This window comes from Hypanus sabinus, chromosome 9 (genome assembly GCF_030144855.1).
Source record: "Hypanus sabinus isolate sHypSab1 chromosome 9, sHypSab1.hap1, whole genome shotgun sequence".
In the NCBI taxonomy this organism is placed as follows: Eukaryota; Metazoa; Chordata; class Chondrichthyes; order Myliobatiformes; family Dasyatidae; genus Hypanus; species Hypanus sabinus.
The window spans coordinates 23,192,518-23,217,256 of record NC_082714.1 but is presented as its reverse complement, the minus strand read 5'-3'; the positions used below and the strand labels follow the sequence as shown (position 1 = coordinate 23,217,256).

The window sequence follows — 24,739 nt, the reverse complement described above, 5'->3', positions numbered from 1 at the left end:
ATTCCAAGTATTCACTACCCTCTGTGTAAAGAAGTTACCCTTCAGATCTGTCAGAAACACACTGAGTCTCAGCAATTTGCAGAACGGTAAACTTTATTTTTCGAGTCTGCAGAGTCGGACCCAACCAGCTCCTGCTAGATTGAGTGCCGAATTACACTTTGCACAGTTTTTTTATACCCTAGTTGTTTACGACTTTGTGAGTTGCACCCATGTGAGGTGCAGACATTCTTCCTTAATCTCATTACAAAATTACAAATGTGACTACCCTTTGGCCCACTTATCAGCCTCAGCGCATTAACACCGTTATTGTTCAACCGTTAAGCATGTCTTCCCGTTACCTGTATCGCTTCTTTAATCAGCAAGCTATTGTTTCATCCTGATTTTGCAAATTGGTTTATACGTTGCCCTGCAAGTTGCTTTGCACGTTCTTTCTGTGTCAGCACATTCTAAATGGACTCCTTAAGAATCATTTCTCTCAATCCACCCTTTTTCTTTTTAGAATGTGCTATCAGTTGGGCTTTTGCCACGGGTTTACATAGGCTTCTTCCTCTAGCTCTATTTCCCTTTGTAGGAGTACCTGAACAGGATCAGCTGGGGCCCCTGGTTGCATGACTTGTCTTGCCACCCTAGCTACTAGCTCCCGCAAGCAGGGGATCAGACATGGTAGCAGAAGGAGGACCATCAATCCCCCTCCTATAACCCCTAAAGCGGTTCGCCACCAGCCTCCTGTCAACCATCCGTCCAGCCAGTCCCAATACCCCAGCGGCTTCCAGGTCTGTACCGGCACGTGGGCCAGTTTCCTTATTTTATCTGATATTTTTTGAACCACCTTTCCGTTGTCATCTATCTTTAAGCAGCAGTTGGTTAGATTAAACTTTCCACATACTCCTCCTTTTTGTTGTAGTCATAACATTTCTCGTTTACATGCGAGTGTGATACAAAGGACCCTGGAAAAACCGTCATGCCCACCCTTACCGTCGTCCTGCACTTATCACATCCCCCTTCAGCGCTTCTCAACAATAGCAGTATATACATTACAGTCCCAAAGTTCATTCTGTCCGTCTTTTGAGCTTTAGCACCATCGGGTCTTCTCCCTGGACGCAAGTCCATTCTGCACCTTCTTCGGGCTTTACGGGTCCCTTGATTCTCGCGTCGTGGGTCCACCCTTTTTCTTTTGTCCTTACTGCGGCTTCGGTGGTCAGTAGCACCTGGAATGGGCCTTCCCACTGCGGCTGTAACTTCTCTGGCTTCCAAGTCTTAATCAGGACCCAGTCACCGGGCTGAGTTCGGTGGAGTGCGAAGTCCAGAGGTGGGGTTTGTGCGAGTAACCCCTTCCTGCGCAATTCTGCAAAAGAACGAGATAGTGCCTGTAAATAGTCCCTTACAAAGACATCTCCCCCTTGCAGGGAAGGATAGCCCTCCACCTTGTTCCAATATGGAAGGCCAAACAACATTTCATAAGGGGATACTCCTATATCTTTTCGAGGAGCCGTGCGGATTCTTAGTAGGGCCAGGGGTAGACACTTGGTCCAGGGTAGCTTGGTTTCCATCATTAGTTTTGTCAATTGCGTCTTCAAAGTACTGTTCATCCTCTCAACTCTTCCTGAGCTCTGAGGGTGCCAGGGGGTGTGCAGCTTCCACTGGATTCCTAAGGCGTCACAGATTAGCTGGTGTGTTTTTGAGGCAAAGTGTGTTCCCCTATCTGAATCAATAGACCCCATTATTCCATATCTTGGGACTATATTTTCTAATAGGATCCGTGCCACTGTAGGGGCGTCCGCTTTAGTGGTTGGGAATGCTTCCACCCACCGAGTGAAGTGATCCACAATTACTAACAGGTACTTCCATCTCTGAACTTGTGGTAGTTCCGTAAAGTCTATTTGGATCCGATGGAACGGTCGGACGGCTAGTGTTTGTCCCCCCTTATGGGTGGCACGCATCATTTTCTTGATTACCTTTTGGCAGGTGTAACAGCCCCACACCTCCTGTTGAGCTAGTGTGAATATCGCTTTACAAACATAGTCCCTTAGGATAGTGTCGCACATAGCTTGCACTCCCCAATGGCTTTGTTGGTGTAGTTGTTGCAGTATATGACGAGTTACTTCCTTATTCAGTACTTGCCGTCCGTCGGGGGTCTTCCACTCGCCTTCTGATGTTTGTCGGGCTCCCCTATTGATTCCCCGTATAAGAACTGTGCCGGGTTACAACTATTGTTCCTTTCAAAGCTTACATCATCCCCGACCATCAGAATGGTTTCGTATTTCAGTATGCGAGAGTCCGTCAACCACCGCTGAGCTTTTTGGGCTAAGAGGGTGCTAACGGAGTGCGGGGTATACACCGTCATTCTTCCCCCAAAGGTTAATTTCCGTGCTTCTTCTACTAGTACGGCTGCTGCCGCTACGGCTTGTATGCACGTCGGCCATCCCCGGGATACCGGGTCTAACATTTTTGATAAAAAGGCCACAGGTTGCCGCTTTCCTCCTTTTTCTTGGGTTAGTACTCCTAACGCAGTTCCTTCATTGTTTGTTGCATACAGCTGAAAGGGCTTTTCCAGTGCTGGCAGTGTTAATACCGGGGCCCGAATTAGTTGCCCTTTTATTTTCCTGAACTTCTGTTCTTCTTCTTCGGTCCAGCTGATTATTCCCCGGTCTTCCTTTGCCAATTTGTCGTACATAAACTTCACCAGGGAGGTATAATTCTCTATCCAAATCCGGCAATAGCCCACTAAGCCCAGAAATTGTCTTATTTCCTTCTTTGTCCTGGGAAGCGGTATTTTAGTTATTCCCGCTATTCTTTCTGGGGTTATTTGGCGGTGCCCTTTACTGACTCTGTGTCCGAGATATGTTATTTCCTTCTCGACAAATTGCAGTTTCTTCTTGGACACCCGCAATCCTTTTTCTCCTAGGTAATTCAGGAGTCTTATAGTATCGTCTCGCACTACCTCCTCTGCTGGTCCCGATAGTAGTAGGTCATCGACATACTGTAATAGTTGGTTCTTTTCGGTACAATGGAATCCAGCCAATACTTGCTCCAGTACCTGTTCGAATAGGTTTGGGGACTCCGTGAACCCTTGGGGCAAGACGGTCCACCGGAGTTGCTTCTTCCGCCCAGTGAATGGATTTTCCCATTCAAATGCGAACATATCTCGGCTACCTTCCTCCAACGGGCAACTCCAAAAGGCATCTTTTAGATCTATCACACTGAACCATTCATGTTCAGGAGGTATTTTGCTCATTAATGTATAGGGGTTAGGCACTACCGGGTATCGTGTTTGGACTACCGCATTTAAGCCTCTCAGATCTTGAACCATTCGATACGTGCCGTCGGGCTTTCGGACCGGTAGGATGGGGGTATTAAAGGGTGACATACATTCTTCCAGGAGTCCATCTGATACTAATGTCTCAATTACAGGTTGTAATCGTTGTAATCCCCTCCTCCCTTCCATGGCAATGGGATATTGCCGTCTTCTCACCGGGCGGCTGTTTGGCAACAGGGTGATTTTCAGTGGGGTGATGTCCAGGCCGCCCCGATTACCTTCTTGATACCAGACACTGGCCTTTATTTCCTGATCATCCTTTTCAGTCATTACGAACAGTTTCACCTGAATTTCACCTTGATATGGCACCGTCCCGATCCCTAGCAGTGCCTGCAAATCTCTTCCCAATAAGTTGAATCCGGCTGACGGAAGTAATAACACATCCTGGATACCTTCCCGGTCGTCGCATTTTATCTGTACATCTTCTATTATTGGGACCTGCATAGTTTTTCCTCCTATTCCGGAAACCCCAATGGTTTTGGTCCCAATCTTGGTTCCCGGAGGGGCTTGGAGAATTGATCCAACTGTTCTGCCAGTCCCATTGGATCTTCTAATAAAGTTTTCATATCTTTCTTAAATCCTCGTACTTCGGTACTTGTCAGAGGGACGTTTACAAATCCTGTTCCTCCCCGTTCTCCTCCCATTGGAACCTCTCGAAGGGGACACAGCTGTACCTCTTCCTTTTTTAATTCGTCTTTCTTTTTCTTATCTGCTCCTGTCACACTCCTTGTTTCGATCCTTGCTTTTGCTTTTTCCCTAACATCCCTCTCTTCCCTCTCCGGGTCTATTTCTTCTGTTTTTTCACTTTCTTCACGTCCTCCCTCTGCTCCCGCAAGGGGCGCAGAAGGCTGGACATAGGGAGGGGGTAAATGATCGAGTGGGTCCCACTTCCGCTCCCCTTTAATGCCCAATTTAAAACTCTTTGTTGTTACTCCTGGCCAGGGAGCCCAACAAAAAGCATAAGCAATTTCTTCCGGTTTTACACTTGGTTTTGAATTAACGTAAATGTTTAAGGCTTGTCGTACCCAATCCTCCTCAGACCCAAGCCACGGCCACCAGACCGCAGGTTTTTCTATCGGCTGTTTCGACCAAATTAAACAGTACTGTATCATTTTTTTTTTCTTTTGTTTCCCTTTTAGTCTTCCACATCCCCAATTCTCAAACATTCTACCGAGGGGGCTATCAGGAGGAACCCCCGGGTATGGTCCCGGTCTTCTCCGTCTCCTCTTTCTTTTTAGAGCCACCCCCTCCCATCTTATTCCGCTCTTACTTAATCAGGAGGACCCCCGGGTAGCGATCCCGGTCTTCTCCGTCCTTACTTATTCCCGCACCTTTCTACTATAATAGTAGGCACTTACCCGGTGCGTCCTGGGGACTTCCAGTACCAGGTACTGTCCCCTTCTCCCCGTTTACCGCTCTGCGCTGTCCGGATATCACTCGCTCAAGCCGCGTTGGAGCGACGAGCAAGGAGTCAGGGACCGCCAAACTCGGCGGGGTGCACCGTCTCCGATGTCCTTCCTCGTGTCCACCGCGGCCGGAGTGTGGATCCCGGACGAGCCCCCACGTTGTCAGAAACACACTGAGTCTCAGCAATTTGCAGAACGGTAAACTTTATTTTTCGAGTCTGCAGAGTCGGACCCAACCAGCTCCTGCTAGATTGAGTGCCGAATTACACTTTGCACAGTTTTTTTATACCCTAGTTGTTTACGACTTTGTGAGTTGCACCCATGTGAGGTGCAGACATTCTTCCTTAATCTCATTACAAAATTACAAATGTGACTACCCTTTGGCCCACTTATCAGCCTCAGCGCATTAACACCGTTATTGTTCAACCGTTAAGCATGTCTTCCCGTTACCTGTATCGCTTCTTTAATCAGCAAGCTATTGTTTCATCCTGATTTTGCAAATTGGTTTATACGTTGCCCTGCAAGTTGCTTTGCACGTTCTTTCTGTGTCAGCACATTCTAAATGGACTCCTTAAGAATCATTTCTCTCAAGATCTCTTTTAAATCTCTCTGCCCTGATACCTTGTATCCATACCCTCTAGGTTTGGGCTCCCCAACCCCGAAGAAACGACTATGACTGTCACCTTATTCATAACCCTCATGATACAATAAACTTCTTTGAAGTTACCTTTCATTCTCCTATGCTGCAAGGAATAAAGATAAAGTTGGCTAACCTCATCATATAAATCAGACCCTCTAGTTCGGACAGCATCTTCATGAATCTCTTCGCACCCTTTCCAACGTAACAATGTCTTTGCAATAATACGGTGACTAAACTATACACCCTGACTGATGAAGGATGGCAGGCTAAACTCCTTCACTCCCTGTCTGCTTGCATGACTGCTTTCAGTGAACAATACACTTCTGCTCCCAGGTCCCTCTATTCCAGCACACTTGTCAGTGACCTGCTATCCATTTTGTGCGTCTTATCCTGATTTGATTGTTCAAATGCATCCTCACATTTAACCAAGTTGAAATCTATTTGCCATTCCCCAGCCCATCTCCCAAACTGATCAAGATCTCTTTGTAATTCAAGGTCACCTGCTTCACTATCAACAAGATCCCCTAATTTAGTATCATCAGCAAACGTGCTAATTGTGCCATGTGCATTTACATCCAAGTCATTTACATAAATAATGAATAAAAGTGGCCCCAGACTAATCCTGTGGCACACCACTAGTCACAGGCTCCAGAGAATTGACCTTGAACCATCACCCTGTTTCGTACCATTAAGCCATTTCTGAATCTGCCTTGCTTGCCGCCTCCCCGAATCCCATGTGACATACAAAAACAGTCATAAATGAGTATGTCCCCACAAAGTCATTCAGTCTTCCCCAACCAGGATGAACTGTGAGATCCACAATCTCCTGATAGATCAGTAGCGTTCAGGCCTGACGACCAAGTAAAATACAAGGGGTTCAGGTACGATCTTAGGAAAACCATCTCGTGTACAAAGTGGCAATTCCAGACAAAGCTTGAATTACTGAAGGATTCTCGACGGCTGTGGCAGGGCTTGAATGCTATCATCTCCCTTAAAGTGAAACCAAGCGACATAGGTGACAAAACGTCTTCGTTCTCATGAGCTCTATGGCTTCAGTACTCAATTTGACCATCAAAGCATGGTCGTACATTCACAATCTGTCGCAGCTCCTGACGACCCTGTGATTTCAGTCTCTGAGGCCGACGTGACAGTGTCTTTCAGGAGGGTGAACCCACGGAGAGCATCCAGCCCAGATGGGATACCTGGCCGAGCACCAAAGACCTGTGCAGATCAATTGGCTGGAGTGTTCACCACCATCTTTACCCTCTCACTTTGGCAGTTTGAGGTACCCAGCTGCCGCAAGCAGGCTTCAATTATACTGGTACCTACCCTGTACGTAGGCTATCATCCCCTAGCACGTGCATCCACTGTGATGAAGGGCTTTGAAAAGCTGGTGATGAAATGTATCAACTTATACACGAGGAACGACTTGGATTCACTCCAATTTGCCCACTGTCATAACAGGCCCAGTTGCCATTTCATTTGTACTTCACTCAAATCTAGAACAACCGGACAGTGAAGATGCATACATTAGGATGCTCTTCATTGACTACAGCTCGGCATTCAACACTGTCATCCCCTCCAATCCAATCAATTATCTTCAAGACATACAGTTGGCTTCAGTACCTCCTTGTGCAACTGGCTCCTGGATTTCCTCACTTGCAGACGCCAGTCAGTCTGGATTGTCAGCAGCACCTCCTCCATAATCACCATCAGCACAAGTGTGCTTAGCCCCACCCGCTCTACTCACTTTATATTTATCACTGTGAAGTTAACCACAACTGCAATGCCATATTTAGATTTGCTGACGACACCACTGTCGTTGGCTGAATCAAAGGTGGTGATGAGTCAGCATATAGGAGAGAGATTGAAAATCTGGCTGAGTGGTGCCACAACATCCTCTCACTCAATGTCAGCAAGGAGCTGATTATTGACTTTGAGAAGGAAACTAGAGGTCCATGAGCCAGTCCTCATCAGGGGATCAGAGGTTGAAAGAGTCAGCAACTTCAAATTCCTTGGTGTTATCACTTCATAGCATCTGTTCTGGTTGCATCTCGGTGTGGCATGCAAACACCAACACCATTGGATGGAACGGCCCACAAAATGGAGAGGGGAGAGCCCAGTCCACGTGGGTAAAGCCCTTCTCAACGCTGCGCACATCTACACCGAGCACTGTCGTAGGAGATCATCGTCTGTCATCAAGGAGACTCCCACCATACTCTCTCTATACTGCTACTATCAGGAAAGTGATACAGAACCCTCAGGGTTCTCACCACCAGGTTCAGGAATAGTTATAACCCCTCAACCATCAAGCTCTTGAAACAGTGAGGATAACTTCACTCACCCCATTACTGAACTGTTCCCACAATATATGGACTCACTTTCAAGAACTCTTCATCTCCATGTTCTTGACATTTATTGCTTATTATTATTATTTTTTATTTTTGTATTTGCACAGACTGCTGTCTTTAGCTCATTGGTTGTATGTCTTGTTGGGCGCAGTCTTTATCTCAATGATACTATTGTATTTCTTTGTATTTACTGTGAATGCCTGCAAGAAAATAAATCTCAGAGTTGGAAATTATCTGTACTTTGATTATAAATTTACTTTGCACATTAACCTTATGTTCCAGATCAGCCTGCCTTGCTGAACCTTGTCAAATATAGATACCATTCATTGCCCTACTTTCATCTGTCCCTTCGTTACTTCTTCGAAAAACCTCAGAAGATTTGTTAGATGTGACCTCCTACACACACAACCATACTGACTATTCCTGATCAGGCCTTGACTATCGAAGTGATGGTAGATCTTGTCCCTTAGAATTTTCTCCATCAACTTCCCTGCAAGTGAGGTCGGGCTTATCAGACTGATACTGAATCGCACTGATGCACTCTGTTGATTCACATTCAGCCTTTAAGCTTACTGGATCCCTGGTTCCTTTGCCCCTATTAACCTTGTGTGAGAATTGTGCCAGAGGTGTACCTTTTAACCTTATTTGTGAAGATTAGTCAATAAATTAACTATATGGGAATAAGAATACTATTCAGAATTATTAATTAATCCAATGTGTCCTGATCACAAGCAGTGTATTGCAGAATTCATTATGATTTTCATTAAGAACATGTCTCTCATTGCATGTTACCAAAGAGGTTGAGAGATTCAGAAGGAAAATTGGGAGAAAATAATGCCACACTTGCAATTGTCTGTTGTAGAAACAATATGCTCTTTTCCTGAACAGATGGTCAGTGGGATCTGAGTAATTACCACCTTATGGACCTGCGGCGTCCAAACCATTCCATCCGTTGCATGGCTGTGGTGCATGATAAAGTCTGGTGTGGCTACAAGAACAAGATCCATGTCATTCAGCCTAAAACAATGCAGATTGAGGTACGCTCTTGGCAAATCTGAGATAAGTAATATTGTGTTGAGCACAGCTTCGGAAGTCTAGCTGCTGTTATGTGATGTTGGAAGTATCTATCAGCTATTCTGCTTTTCGATATCTCCATCTCCATAGTTGTTTGCCTGTCTATATGCCTGTCTTTACACGGACCACATCTGTCTCTACATATCTGCACATCTGTCTGCATTTGCACAGTGTGCGGAGAAAGGACCACATTCAGATGTAATTCATTCCTGGGTAATTTATGCATTGATCAGTGGATGGTTGCTGCCATAGTTGGTGGCAATGTGATATTCATGCAGCTCTTCAGCACACCATGCCGACGTTGACCATTCCATTTTCCAGCACTAGACTTCCAGCTTCCTGTGTCTTGGCAGTCCAACTGCCTTACATATGGGTCTCTCCAAGTGCAAAGCATTCCAAGTGTAGAAACAATATGTTCAAAGATTCCATTTGGTATCAGAGAAATCAGTATAATATTCAACCTGAAATTCTTCATCTTCACAAACTTCCACGGAAACAGAAGAGTGCCCCAAAGGATGATTGACTGTTAAAATTTTAGATTATCTTTGGGTGGAAAAAAAATTCTTCCTTGGATCCCTTCCAAACATCCTCCACTTTACCTTAAAACCATACCTTCTACTTTTATACACTTCTGTGGGGGAAAGTTTTCCTAACTATCTAGTCTATCTGTGCCCGTCATCATTTTGTCTTCCTCAATCAGGTTCTTCCTCAGCTTTATCCACTGCAAGGAAAACAAGCACAGCCTGTCCAGTCTCTCCATTGAACTGAGATGTTCTATCCCAGGCCATATAGAGCTGTACAGCAAAGAAGTTTTCCGTTGAAACTCTGGTAGCTGTCTATGTTAATCCATTATCCCACATTACACCCATATCCGTCCATTCCTTTCCTTTTCCAAGTACCTGTCCAAATGCCTTAGAATCATATCTGATTGTACCGCTAACTCTCGCAGCTTGTTCCATATATATGATTGCCACAGTAGCAGAGCAATTAGCGTGATACTATTACAGCTTGGGGCATTCCAGAGTTAAGAGTTTGGTTCCTGCTTTTACAATTGATCATAAATCCTCCCCATTAAAATTATGTCCCATAGTTTCCTTTTGACGTAAGGCCTACTTACCTGTAATTTTCTGAATAACCCCTGCAACCCTTTGTTTAAGGAAGCTATCCTAGCCTTCACTTTTCTGGTACCTCAAATCTCTTCCTTTGACTCTATAGCATCCTAAGATAGATCCACATCAAGTCCTGGGATTTATCCACCTTTGCGTGTGCCATGATCTCTGACACTTCCTCCTTCCTGACACTGACATATTCCAAAGTATCAGTGCATCCCTCCCAAGTATCAGTGCATCCCTCCCAACGATTGTCGTTACAATCAATGACACCATCCCTTTCCATTGTCAGCCATGAAGTTGCTAATCTTTCCACTTGTATCTCATTGGTTAATGTACACTGCAAACAACAAGGGTCCCAGCACAGATTCCTACGATGCAATGCTTATCCTAAAAGCAACTCTCCCCATCACCCTCTGCCCAGCATTCCAAAGTTCTAAACCTTTAGAACACATTTCCCCACATAGAACCTTGTCAAAGGCCTTATTGAAGTTGAGCTATGATCTGCTGGAAGATCCTACCAGTTTGAGCAGCTTCTGTGGGAGGGATGAAATTGTTGATATTTTGGGTTGAAACCCTATATCAGGTCCTGCGTTTGTTGCTCCAGATTCCAGTATCTCCTTATTAAAGTTAACATCAATCACACTACCCTTATCAATAAATTTTTTACCTCCTAAAATATTCAATCAAATTAGCCAACCAGGATGTCCTCTCTCACAAAACCATGCTGATTATCTTTGATTAAGACTAGTCATTGCAAGCTTAGATTAATCTTATCTCTCAGATTTGTTTTTCCAAAAATCCTCCTTGCCACTGACTCATGGATCTATCCTAGTTGCACTCTTTAGGAAAGCTACCATATTTGCTATTCAGCAGTCATCTGGCACCCCAACTGCAGCCAGAAAACATTTGAACTTCTCTGTCCGAGTCCCCAGAAAATTCCTCCCTTGTCTCCCATAAAGCCCGACAAGACACATCTCAAGATACTGAAGAATGTATGCTGATGGAACTTGGACAGAGACGGAGGATTTGTAGAATAATTCTGACAGTTTAATATGATGACTTAAGTGTTTTTAGATAGGGATCGATTTTTAAACCAAATAGTTTTAATAATAAATTGCCTCAATTGTTGAAATAAGTGGGGAAGAAAAACAACTTCACCCATTTTTATTTAACTGGTTTTGTTACTTATTTTTTTTCTTACCTTTCTGATTAAAAGCGAGCATTGGAAAAATAGAGCTATATAATTCATTATCTGTTGCTTTATCCCTCCTGCTGTGTTTTATGCAAAGTAGGTTATTCCATGTCAGCTGAGCAACTTTAGGTATTTCATTTGGAATGAGTACATTTAAAATGGTAGTTGCCTTTGGCTGGTTAATCTCAAAATGAGGCAGAAATGCACAAACTAAGACGGGCTGATTGATTGCCAAGGCTTTATTCTTGCTAATCAAGTTTGTCGTTTTCAAAATATTAAAAGCTATTAAATTAAGGTTAGATTTATGTAATTTCTGAGATTAAATACTGACAATTATTCCAGTGAAAAGCTTGAGTGTCTTCTATGTTGATGAATTTGGGTTTCTCTGTATAATCTGGAAAATTAACAGTGGGGTGCCTTGTGACCTGAATCAGCTGTCCCTACCTTTAATTCTGACAGATGAGGAGAGGTTTTATTTCGATTGTTTAATTATTTCAACAGTAACATGAATGTATAGAGCAGGGGCTCCCAGTCTTTTCTATGCCATGGACCCTCACCATTAACTGAGGGGATCTGAGGACCACAGGTTGTGAACTCCTGGTGTAGAGCAATCATTATGATGTAATGCTCTTTATACAATTTATCTTTATGTAGTAGTGAAATAGCAATGCATTTTCTACTGAATCCCACTTCGTACTTTACACAACTATTGTTAAAGTACTGAACTGTCGTCCAGGTCCCTTTGCAACCCTCTGTCTTTCCAACCCCCTTGCAGCATTTTGCTGGCCCACTGCTTCCTTGTTTTGCAGGTCCCACTGTTTCTTTTTAGAACTCTAGCTGTGGAAGAAGCTAAATAAACTCATTCTGTTCCAGTCTCATAAGCAGTCTATTTTGGTAGTGAACATGCTGAGATCAAAGAAGATGGATTTGTATTGTGCTTAATCACTGGAATGCCAATTTATCTGATGCTGTTTATAAGCTGTTGTTCTAGACACTTTACTGTAAACCAAATGAGGCCCTGTTAGATAGAGTTCTGTGAATTTAATGCTTGAGAACTAAGAATAATTCAATCATAGCATTTTTAACCAAGCTGGTACAATCAGAAATTCATCTAACACTAGAGATTTGAATGAAATAAGGAGGGAGAAGATGCAATATATTTATATCCTTAAAGCAAACATTAATTCATATCCTGTGTTTTACATGTACTGTACAAAAGCATTAGGCACATGTATGGGATGCCTGAGATGTTTACAGGCTACTGTAATTTTTTGTGTACTGATGCTGCAAAAAGTAGAACAAATTTCATGACCTATGTGAGTGATGATTTTCTCTGCCATTTGTCCCACATCCCCCCCCCCCCATGCCCCTCCACTTTTGCCATTCCAAACATCTTTTGTGCACTAGTAAAAGCAGGATGTCCTAATGGCCACCCATTTTAATTCCACTTCCCATTCCCATTCCGGTATATCAATTCATGGCCTATCTACTGTTGTGATGAGGCCACACTCAGATTGGAAGAACAACACCTTGTGTTCTGATTGGGTAGCCTCCAACCTGATTGCATGAACATCGATTTCTCTAACTTCCAGTGATGGTCCACCCCCCCCCCCACCACCTCTCCCAACTTCACTATTTCCCATTCCCTTATCCCTCTCTCACCTTATCTCCTTGCCTGCCCATTGTCCTACCCCCTCCCATGGCCTTCTGTTCTCTCCTATTAGACTCCCCATTTTCCAGCCCTGCGCTCTTTCACCAATCAACTTCCCAGTTCTTTACTTCATTTCTCCCACCCCCCCCCACTCTCAGTTTCACCTATCACCTTGTGGTTCTCTCTCCCCTCCCCCACCTTTTAAATCTACTCCTCATCTTTTTTTCTCCAGTCCTGCCGAAGGGTCTCGGCCCGAAACGTCGACTGTACTCTTTTCCATAGATGCTGCCTGGCCTGCTGAGTTCCTCCAGCACTTTGTGTGTGATCCTTTGCTCCTGCCTGATTTATGAACTTGCTCTTTGCTCTAGATGGATACTGTACTGTGCAAAAGTCTTATGCAGCTTAGTCTAATACTTTTGCACTGTATTGTAGAATACATGATTTTTAAAACAGTGCAGTAGTTGTGATTAAGCTAACTATTCTGTTAGATAACATTAGGGTACACTTATTTCAGCTTTGATTCCTAGTAACTGAACTCTGTTTCACAAACCAAAAGAAAATCATCATCTGTTGTACTTGAGTAACATAAATATTCAAAGTACAACAAATCCATTCATGTGATCTTTATTCCATTATAACACAGGTAGCTTGTATCCCAGATCCATCAATTCCTAGCAATTGTTTTGTGTGGGTATTTTTAACTTGGTCGAGGAACATACCCTCTGATTTCGCCATGTTAGAAATTTTAGTGAACGGGGAGATGAAATGGGTTGTATGACAGGTACCCAATTGAAAATCACTGGTTTTCAGTGTAGCAAAGTTCGAGACGAAAACATGATGATTGAACTGACCTTGAATTTTCCCAATCAGTAGCCAGCTACTTGTAGCAATGCAGTTAATTTAAGACTGCGTGTGTGATTACATGAAACAGAAGGTTTTGGGTAGCTTATTAAGGTCAACATACAGCACAGTCTAAGTGTTATACTCCCCAAAATATTTCTAACCACCCACAACATTTATGGAATTATTTGAATGATTTTCAATGTTCTATTGGGGTCGAGGGAAAATACAAGCTGTACAGCTGGAGAGGGGAAAATCGGTATCTTATATTTGGAATTCTGAATTCCTTCCCAGAGGTGGAAGGATGAGTTAGATAAACTACTCCACCTTCTGCTCTATTAGCACATAATATGTTGCAATTGAATGTGCATGTCGATGCTTGCACTGAAAGAAGGTGGGAGAATAGGTTGTCAGGGTTTCCATCACAATACAACACCAGCACACTGTGATTCTTAAAGGACTTAGAACTGTAGAATCATCTACTTGATCTCAACTTCCCACTTTCCAACAGAAGTCTTTTGATGCCCACCCAAGAAGGGAAAGCCAAGTGCGGCAGTTGGCATGGATTGGAGATGGGGTCTGGATATCAATTCGCCTGGATTCTACCCTGCGCCTCTATCACGCACATACACATCAGCATTTACAGGATGTTGACATTGAGCCTTATGTTAGTAAGATGTTAGGTGGGTATGCTTTCCTTCATACGTTAAGTTTGGTATTGACTTAAGCACTGAACTTCTATACCTTGGCTGAGAAAATATTATAAGTGTTTGAAAATCCTCGCTTTGTACAGGCCATAGTTGTGCCTCACTGGCCTATTTGACCACTTAATGTACCAGGGAAAAGGAAGGGGCAACTGTGCATTGTGATATGTTTCAATGTAAATTTACTCCTGTTTTTTGATGAAAATCTGTTTTGTCAAGAGGTCTGACCAAGAACTACTGAGACTTGAGCTCAGTGATGATTGAGATTAGAGTCTGGTCATCATCCATCACTGAACCACTGAAGAAATTGAGGGTGTAGCAAGAGAGTTGGGAACTCTATTGAGGCCGCTTGAATGAGATGTAGTGGCTTTACTGAAGTCATTAGGCCTTTTAAATTGGAATGTACTGCATTTTACACTGCTGAAATGTTCCGTAATGAAATCAGTTTTTTCTTGGAGTGGTACTAGCTTATAGAAGCAAGTAAGTGAAGTATTAAAAATGAATTTCGGTGAAAGATCAGCAAAAATTCAGAACAGTGTAAATAGTCAGTTTTACAGCCTTTCTCTGGGGGGGGTGAGGGACGATGTTTGCTGAGTGCCAGTAGGTATGTGAGAATGTTTAGGTCAGGATCACTGGATTTGGTCTTTAAAGATTATATTTAAATTTCTGCAGCGCAGTTAAGCTCCAACTTTTTGCTGTGTGCTGTTATGATCTGAACGTTGACTCATTCTAAAACTCTCCCACTTTAATTGTCAGGAACTGGAAAATTGGGGTTCTCCTTTGTGCGGATCACAGCTTTGCTTATTGGCGGAAACCGGCTTTGGGTAGGAACTGGAAATGGAGTCGTTATCTCTATCCCATTGACTGAAAGTAAGTTGACATGGTCTGACCTGGAAGGTAATGGGGATTTTCAGTGTAAATTGAATGCATCAAGTTGACAGGAAATCTCCTATGCCAAATGGCAGTAAAGCTATTACATCTCTGAGTAGAAGATGGAAACATGGAGTGTGAAAGTGTTTCCTATCAGGGTGTTATTTACTCCCAGAAGTATCGCTTGAACTTGAAATGTTCTACTGGTCGAATTTGTATCTGTACATTTTTTTACACTGTGTGTATTTCAATAATTTATTTACATATTGTTTTTGGATCAACTTTGTACATTTCTGACAGGTGCTACCAGTACATTAATAGTCCTAGGTTTAAAGATTACTGATGACATTGGTGTTTTTGTGGATGGGGCCTTTCCAAAATGTAGAAGGTGTCATCTGCAGTTTTACTAAATTATTCTCATCAATATATTGCAGGTTTACAAGTGGGAATATGCTTAGATTAGCAGACCATGCCATAAGACCATAATACATAGGAGTAGAAATTTAACTCAGTACCCATAACTACACAGTGGGGATCCCAATCGCTGCATGTGTAATGCATGAGAGCTTATCTGTTCTTATTAACAAATGATTTGAATATTAGATTTCAAAACTTGTCTACAAAATCGTAGCTTAAAATCATGCATAACTTTTAAAAATACCTTATAGACTCTTAACTAGGGCTGTCAAACAATTGGAGGGAAAAAATGTTATTAATTGTGTGTTTTAAGAAAAGCATCAGGTTGTGGTTTAGTTTAACGATATCAATGTTAAGAGCTGCTTAAGCTGGTTTGTTTCTGCCTCCCCAGTGCGCTGAGAGGAGGTGGCCTGTCCTGAAGTAGCGTTGAGGACAAACCATCTGAGCCACTTCATCAATTAACGCTTGATTGTGAAGGGCTATCATCTGTACCCTCTCCAATGTTCTTGTAACATGACCAGTACTAGAGCAGTGAATATTAACAGCTGTGGAATACATTTCAAGGATTACTTCTATACTCTTCTGAGCCATCGTCGATAAAGAAGAGCATCTCGTATGCTTGATGGTCTTATTTCCTTGTCCTGCTATCTTTTGAGGGTTTGTGGATGTTCAAATCAAAGTGTCTGCTTCCACACACTCATTATTATCTTGCCATTTATTGTACTTTTGCTTCGTTTGTTGCACTTCATTGTGCTACCTAGTTTTCGTCTGAAATAGGTTCTATTTCTAAATCATCCCACCCCGGCTTGTGCCCTGGAGAGGACACAGTCCACCAGAGGCACAAACCCCTGATCCCCTGGGATCTACGACTGCCTTCTACTACTTCTAAGTTCTATTTGCCATTTTGTGAACAGGCCTTTTTTAGCTGCCTCAAATTGAAGGTTTTACCTCCTTCCCCTCAACTGCATGGCCAATCTTGGGACATTGCCATGCATATAAAACATTCAATCAGAACTGAGCCAATTCTGATCTGAGCCATTACCTCACCATGACAAATGCAAGGCAATTTACAAAATTCAATAAAATACTGTTGAATTTAGCCAAAATGTTTTTTGGAGGAGGGTATTTCTTTTAGAGTCTGCTTAATAAAGCATTTTCCAACTCTTTTGCCTTGTAAGTGGCTGGAACTGGTGTATCAAATGTCAAGTGACACTCAGCTGACAATGAGTGTCACTAGTTGAATGATGAGGCCGGACAGTGTGTTTGCTTAACCAAAGTAATTGAAATATTGGGAGAGCGACAGATGAATTGAAAAGATGAATAAATTAATTTAATGTTAAGGTGTGGATGCAGTAGCTTTGTGGGCTCCTAGGTAGGATAAGATGTGAGTTTGGCAAAGCTCCACGATGATTCACCATTCACAGATGGTTTTACAATAATAAAACAGTATGATTCAAATGCAAATTTGAATTTTAAAGTAAATTCTAGGCCATTAATTTAAAGGTAAACTCATTTCACAGTAATCAAGGATACCTAATCTTGCAACCAAGCTGTGTTGATTAAAATTCTCCAGCTACATTTCATACTTAGGTTGATATAACAGAAGTGCAAAAAGAAAAACCCAATTCACAATACAATTCATTTATGTTAGGGTAATTTTGGTAAGTTATTACTATTTGTAAATCATTTCTATTCTACAGCACTTTATAAGCAAAATTGAGTTTTGGTGGTAAGAAAGTCATTGGTTTTTAATGCAATTTAATTAAATGTTGCTATTACAAGAAGAATTCCTTGTGTGTGAGCATGTGCATGTGTGCATGCCTTTCTGCGTTGATGCATAATTGTGTGTTTGCAATCTTTGTGTAAGTGTTTTCAATGTTATTAACAATGATCTTGATTCTTTTTTTAATAACGTACCTTTATTTTAATAAAAAATGTCTTTGTATTAATTATTTCAAAAGTGAGCTGCCTGCACTAAGCAATACTGACCTGTTGTGAATGACTGACTGCTATTCAGAGTTCCGATGTGAAATTCTGATGTCGTTGTCTGGTTGCCTGAGCAAAGCCAATTGCATTCCAGGTTACAGGTCTAGGTGTATTCACAGTGTAGATGGATAAAATTGGATGAAGGTATCCTTCATTTGCAAAGAATTCCCCTGTATTTGTATCCTAGCACTGTAAAAGTGAATATAACTGAACAGGACATTTTCAATTATATCATTGAGAAAAAAGAAGGCGATGTTTTGACCCATTATGTTTCTGTCAAGTGAAAAATGGTTCCCCACCTTCCATCACTATGTTAATGACCCTGCAAGTATTATTTCTTCAAGAGCATGTCCAAATAATTTTAAATGTGATGAGGGTTTCTTCCTTTATCACCCCCTAAGTAAGAGCATCGTTCCTCATCTTCTAGGCTGGTCTATCTCTAATTACATGCCGATTAAGGCTCTTGGTTAAACAAGAAAGACTGCAGATGTTGGAAATCTGGAGCAACACACAAAATACTGGAGAAACTTAGTGGGTCAGGCAGCATCTGTGAAGGGAAATGGACAGTCAACATTTTGGGTCAAGACCCTTCATCAGGACTGGAAGATAAAGAGTGATAGCCAGTATAAAAAGGAGCAGGTGCTGGAGCAGGAGCTGGCAGGTGATAGGCCAATTCAGGTGAGAGTGGGATGATGGGTAGTTAAGTGATGGGGAGAGTGGGAATAATGTAAGAAGCTGGGAGGTGATAGGCGAAAGTACAAAGGACTGAAGGAGATGGCATCTAGTAAGAGAGGACGGTGGACCATTGAATAAAGGGAAGGAGGTAAAGAGGGAAACTGGAAGAGTGAATGTGAGTGCAATGGAAAGATGGAGAGAGTGTGGATGTCTTGTCCTTACTGCACCAACTGCTGCCGCTGGGCTATAGACGTACAGTCCCTCATGCAAAGGAGGTGAAAGAGATGATATGGCCAGCAGTATAAGGGAAAACAGTGATGAGTGTTTACTGTAAATTTGAAGTGGAGACTACCAAGGCAGAATATGAGGTGCTTTTCCCCTGAACTAACAGTAGAGTTGGTTGTGGACAGACATGGTGGTATGGGAGTAGGTAAGTGGATTCAAAATGGCTGGCCAGCAGGAGATTTTGGATACAAGAGGATGGAGTGAAGATGCCTGACAAAGTGATCTGTGTCCAGTCTCACTGGTGTAGAGGATCTTAGCTGAGAGCACCAGATGCAAGAAGTTACACTGATGGGTTTACGTGATGAACTGCCTCATCTGCAAGGACTGTTTAGAATTCTGGTTTAGGAAATTTAAGTTTTGAATTGAAAGGAAATAGGGTCTTTCTGAATACTCTGTTTAGGCCACTCATAGTTTAAAACTCCCGATTAAATCTCCGTTTAATCTCCTCTCTTTCAAGGAAAGAACCCCAGGCAGCCTAGTTGTTCCGCTTAGCTAGAATTTTCCATTCCTGTCAACACTTTTGTGATTCTGTATAACGTCTTCTGCAGTTCAATAGCATCTTTATGTAATTTGCAATGAGCAGAACTGTTCACAGTGCTCCAGCCATGCCTGGCCAGGTCACACACAATGTAAGTATATTAGTTAGCATAGGAAAATAACCTCTGTAACTGCTCAGCCATCTTATTAACTTGTGTCTCTACCTTCTTTAAAGATCTGTGGAGCAGCATACTAGGTCTCTCTCTCTCTCGCACCACTTCCCAATTATTCTGCATTTCCTTGACTTAATGCACCTGCCCAAATGCAAATTTCTGTGTGTCTCATCAAAGTCCTTAACTCATCGGCCTTAACAAATCTCTTATTTCAGGCGAATGCTATTGAGAAAAGCCAGGTTTCTTCTCTCTTTCCAACCTTTGATTGCTCTGTGTCATTCACTAATTTTCTGCCAACAGACTAGTTTGAGTCACATGACCCTGCTAAAGTGGACCAGCAGATCAGTCTGTGGGGATATTGACCCTAGCTCTGTGGCTCCCTTTCCTACCCTGATCCTATCCAATGTCTCAGAATCTAAAACACTTTCTCCTGCACCTTCAGACAATTATACTGTCAATTAATTGGAATGACTGAAGTATACTTTATTACAAGTTGTAGCAGGACTGATATAGCACATGAAATGCCCTTTCTTCCCGGAATCCTCAGGAAATGGCTCATTCACCCTCACTGGCAGTCTCCCAGCTCAGCACTGAGAAACCTGCCTTTCTCCAGCGTCGTATGTCTAGGGTATATACATTCTACTCCCGCCGAATCAGTGATGTTGGGATGTCTTGCCCACCCAAACCCCAGTTTGTGTGAATTCTGTGTGGTTGGCTGCCCTGTTACAGCTCATTGTAGGAAATAACAGATCCCACACGGCATAACATTACAAGAAGTATATTTATGAATATTAACTTAAGAGTTAGGAGAGAAAAGAGAGAAAAAAAACAAAAAGGGCCCCATTATAATTAAACAGTCAAATGTGCACAGGTCGGTGCTCAAATCTTCCAAAAGTCATATTCACCAGTCCCCAGTAGACTCCCGCACCTTGTTCCATCGGATCAGTCCCTTCCGGATCGAATCCTACACTGGTTCTCTCCTGCATCTTCTCTCTTCATTTCCCATCGAACAAAGACTGAGAGCCCCACCAGTGTCAGGCACAAACCCCACCACCCCAGCCTTCTCTCCTGATTGATAGGCCATATTCCTAAGCACCCCTTAACTCTAACAATAACCTAAACACTGTTAGCAGTGAAAAATTAACCAGGGCGTTACCCACACAGTAGATGAAAGGGCCATGTTTGTTAGCCAAGGAAATCTGCAGATGCTGGAAATTCAAGCAACGCACACAAAATGCTGGTGGAATGCAGCAGTCCAGGCAGCATCTATAGGAAGATGTACAGTTGACATTTCGGGACTTGGTCAGGACTAACTGAAAGAAGATAGTAAAAATAAAAAAAAGTAAAATCTGGATAATGCCTTGGCAAATGAATCAATAGTTGTTGGATATTGCACAATATTGCAAACAAATAATCTGTATCATATGATGCATTAATATAAAGTTCAAAAGGCTGCAATTTCAGAGCACATATCCTTCATGTCACACTTCATAGAGCTTTTGTGTAGACCAACTGGTAGAAATGGAGTTGAAATAGAAGTCTGCATCTTTTCAAATGATATGTAAACTGACTGGATGAGTAATTCATCTTATCTTGAGTTTCAGCGCAATCGCGCATATATTTAATAAGCATTCTGCTTGTAAAGTATTACAATGGAGTTAAAACCATACTGTTAATTAGTCTACTGTGAGATTGCTTGCATTTCTTATCCTTCTGCAAAGAGGTTGAACTTTGAGGTCCGAATTATGGCAAATGCCAAATGATTACTGATGAAGTTCTGATGAATCAAAGTGCAAAGAGTTCGGGGTAGACTTGAGTAGCTCAGTTCCAAATAAGATTCAGACGAGAAGCAGGCCTTTGAAGTTTGTAAGTCTCCAGCACATCTTTTGCACTGGAAATACTGACTTGAATTAATGCTTTTAGTTAATAGAAGTAGCATATGCGAATTAAATATTTTGGATTGGTATTGAGGATAGTGTACTATAGTTTCATATTTGGGTCCTTAGATGAAGTGTGTGATAGTGGAAGTATTACGATGGAGTTATTTGCTTGTGACATAGACTTATTTGCATTCAGAAATATGCTTTATCCCCACTTTCTGCCAGCTTTCTATCTTACACATTAACTCATCTTAAAGACAATTGGTTTCTGACTACACAGGCATTCTGTGGACCATGACCAGATTGGATTGTTGAAGCCAAAAGGCATAGTCTGCAGGTTAGCTGGCTGTGATCCTGGTTTTCCCCGTGCATCAACAGCAGGGAGTGTTGCACGTGATCAGGACTAGAAAGCCTGGCTATTTCCCTTATCATAATTTCTGAGGTCTGTTGTAACATCTTCACCACTGTCAGATCCTCGATCAGCTAAATCAGACGGATGAGAGCAAAACATGATTAAAACTCACTGTTTTTACTTGGGTAGTTTGATATTCTTCTAACAAAAATGATCTATTTGATAATTATAACCAAAAGTGCGTTTTGGAGATGTATTAAATAAGAAATAATTTTATTTAATCAAAGAGTATATTTGTAATTGGTGAGCAGAGTTCACCTGACCTTTATAGATCCCTTCCTATCCCCTTAGCTCTCCCATTAATAGCTTTGTGTTATCTGCAGTTACCTTTCCCTCCGTCCTTCCCTCTCTGAATCTCTTCTTCTGCCTTCCCTCTTCCAGCTGTAGTTTTGCACCGAGGTCAACTGTTGGGATTCAGGGGTAAGTTCAAAAGCTGACTGTTTGTTTTAGATGTGTCATACTTTATTAAATAATAGTTTTTCCCATCATGCCTCACGCATTCTGTCTGCTTCTCATTTGTCAACTTGTGGATTTTGCACTTGTCTTTTAGTGATAAATTCTTCATTCAAATAAAATTAGTAAATCTTGCATTTTTATCACTTGATCTTTTGGAAAGCATTTTGGAATATTTATTTCTTAGAATTTAAAAGTGAAAATACATTATCTCTCTATTACATAAACTGGGAAATACAATCAAACTATTTTCAGAAAATATTGATTTGGCTAAAAGTGTAGAATTTGACATGTTGCTGATTTATCTGAATTAGACTAAAACTTTCAATTGAAATGGATTGGTACAGGTTAGGAATCAGTTTTGTGGTTCACTTTAGCTTAATCTCATGCTTAATGTTACGAAGTACAATATTATTGTAGTTATTAGTGGTAATATGACAAAATTGGAATTGGCAGTAATTTGGTCAAAATTGATTTGATTTTTTTTTGGACATGTAGTAAATTTTCTTAGGAGGAAAAACCCAAGTAGTATTTTGCTATATCTGTTGTTCAGGTGCTTTAAACTGCATGTAAGCAAAGTAAAAATGTAGTTGAACAAGTATATCCCTGTCAGGCACTGAAGTGTTGAACTATTGACAGATCTCAGAACATCAAATGTTAACCTGGTCAGAAAATGAAATTCTCCAACTTTTTGCTAACAAGTGTGCCAGTGGTGAACCAGCTTGGAGACGGAACAATTACCATGGTTAGATCCCCCAGCATATCTTCTTTGTCTAGGTTTAGAGCATCATTAATGGCTGTAATGGAACACTAGTTTGATTTAATTCTATCTGCCAACTGTAGGTTATGACATAATGCAAAACTTTAAACTATTGCACCCTCTTGGTTAAGAGAGTTGAACTATTGAATAGAAGTATCCAAATTCGTGGTTGAAGGGAACACAGAGATCTATCACATCAGGCCCCACACCATTTTCCTTCCTGGAATTAATTTTCAACAGCTTTGACAACCAATCTCTTCTAAATGAACTTTAGGACTGTTGGGTAATTTACATCAAAGGTTTTAAACACACAACAAAGTGAAGCCTGTTTTAATACACTAATTTCGAATGCATCCTAAGGATTTATATAAAATTTGAATACTATTGGGTTTATGAAGAGAATTCCAGAGTTTTCAACGGAGTCAACAGTTGACAAGATGGTCCATGGCCAAGAGAGGCAATGTTCTTGAACAAGAGAATGAGAATGGTAAAATCAGGGTAAATCAGGGTAAAATAGGGTATCAGTGCTTTGGTGAATTGATGGAGATCATCAACCCATGGGATAATGAGCGAGTAAAAGTGTCAGAGATGTGGATGAGCTCAAATAGGTGTAGTGTTAAAGTGGATTATAAAGGTAATAAAGGTATAGATCAGAGCTATGCAGATGAGCCGAGGAATAAGTGGAGACAGAGACATTAATAGGCATTCTTGATGATGGAGCAAATGCGTGGTCTTCAACTCCTTTGGGAGGGCTAAGTGCCACACATTTGTGATTCATTTGCTTCAACCTTGAACATTTAGTAGTGAGAGAGATTGAGATGAGACGAGACTTTGTTAGAGAAGATTTCTGTTCATCCAGTCCCGGGTGTCAGATGAATAGTGTGTTATATCTGTTATACTGGTGAGGGGAAAAGGTCTTGAGAAAGATGGTAGTGAGGTAGAACAGTATGTAATTGGTGTACATATGAAAACTGGTGTTTTTTTAATGATGTTAAGGTTGTAGTTGAGATATTAAGGGAGCTCAAACACAATGAAATATACCTCCTAGTCTCCTTATTAGCTGAGTAAAATGATTCATAATCTGGGGTTAAAGTTGGTTAATTTACCTACAAGCATTGAAACATGGCCAAGGATGTTGCATTAAAGGGCACCATCACTGCAACAGATTGCAGAGTTGTAGGGTATGTAGTTATGTGAACTATGCTCCAGCACCAGCTTCTGATATTACAGTCCTGATTCTGGACATATTCAATTGAGGAACAGAGCTTCCCTACAGGAAGAAAGTTGATCGCTGATGGATAACCTAGGCTGCTGTTATATATAGACAATGCTGATAAACAGGATTGCATGGACTATGGACAGTATAGATGGATGTGTAAAGACCGGAAGAATAACTGAGGGGGAAAGTTATAAACAGTGAATTATTTTCGCAACTGGATGTCTTTAGGTTTTAAATTATTGAAAGCTACTTAATATAACATTAATATTACACTACTTATCCTGAAGCTTACTAATGCTGTCTAATCTTCATTGGGAATGCATCTTGACTTTCTCTAACAGTACTTATATAAATTATTACTAACCTATTTGGCTGCTTAAAGAATTCCATTTAAAAAGGAAATCTTAGAATTTTTGAAATTTGCGGGCATTCCGGTGGCTGTGCGTGACGCCGGTGCCCCGTGCTGTGGATTAAGTACTGTACTGTCAGAGCTCAGTGTGACAGCACACTGGTGCCGCGCACAGTGCCAGATATCCAGATTCAATACTGATTTCTGCTCCTACCCCCGTGAATCTCAGAGTTTCTTCAGGTTGCTCCATTTTCCTCCCTCATCCCAAAGCTGTGCGGGTAGGTAGAGTAATTGGCCACCGTTAGTTGTCTATGACGTGGATGTGGGTAGTGGGATTTAGTGCAATTGATGAGAGTGTGGGAAGACTTATTTATTATAAAAAGGATAATATAGGAGATTATTGTAGATGAATTGTTGATGGTCGGCAGAGCCTTGGAGAACAGGGTCTGTTTTCCGTGCAACAGCTCATTCTGATTCTGATTCATGCACGTATTTTT

General features: G+C 41.7%; 1 protein-coding gene across 8 annotated transcripts in view; it reads left to right on the top strand.

The window, feature by feature from the left end:
• The window catches only part of mapk8ip3 (mitogen-activated protein kinase 8 interacting protein 3), a 195,373-nt gene that overhangs the window by 154,509 nt on the left and 16,125 nt on the right, over positions 1–24,739 (top strand). For 4 of the 8 annotated variants that reach the window (XM_059979252.1, XM_059979254.1, XM_059979249.1 and 1 more), the window contains 4 exons: positions 8,602–8,750; positions 14,094–14,265; positions 15,043–15,156; positions 21,843–21,881. In XM_059979252.1, the coding sequence (XP_059835235.1) occupies positions 8,602–8,750; positions 14,094–14,265; positions 15,043–15,156; positions 21,843–21,881 (474 nt within the window). The remainder of the gene's footprint in view (positions 1–8,601; positions 8,751–14,093; positions 14,266–15,042; positions 15,157–21,842; positions 21,882–24,739) is intronic. The other 4 variants (XM_059979253.1, XM_059979256.1, XM_059979255.1 and 1 more) reach the window with 2 other exon arrangements.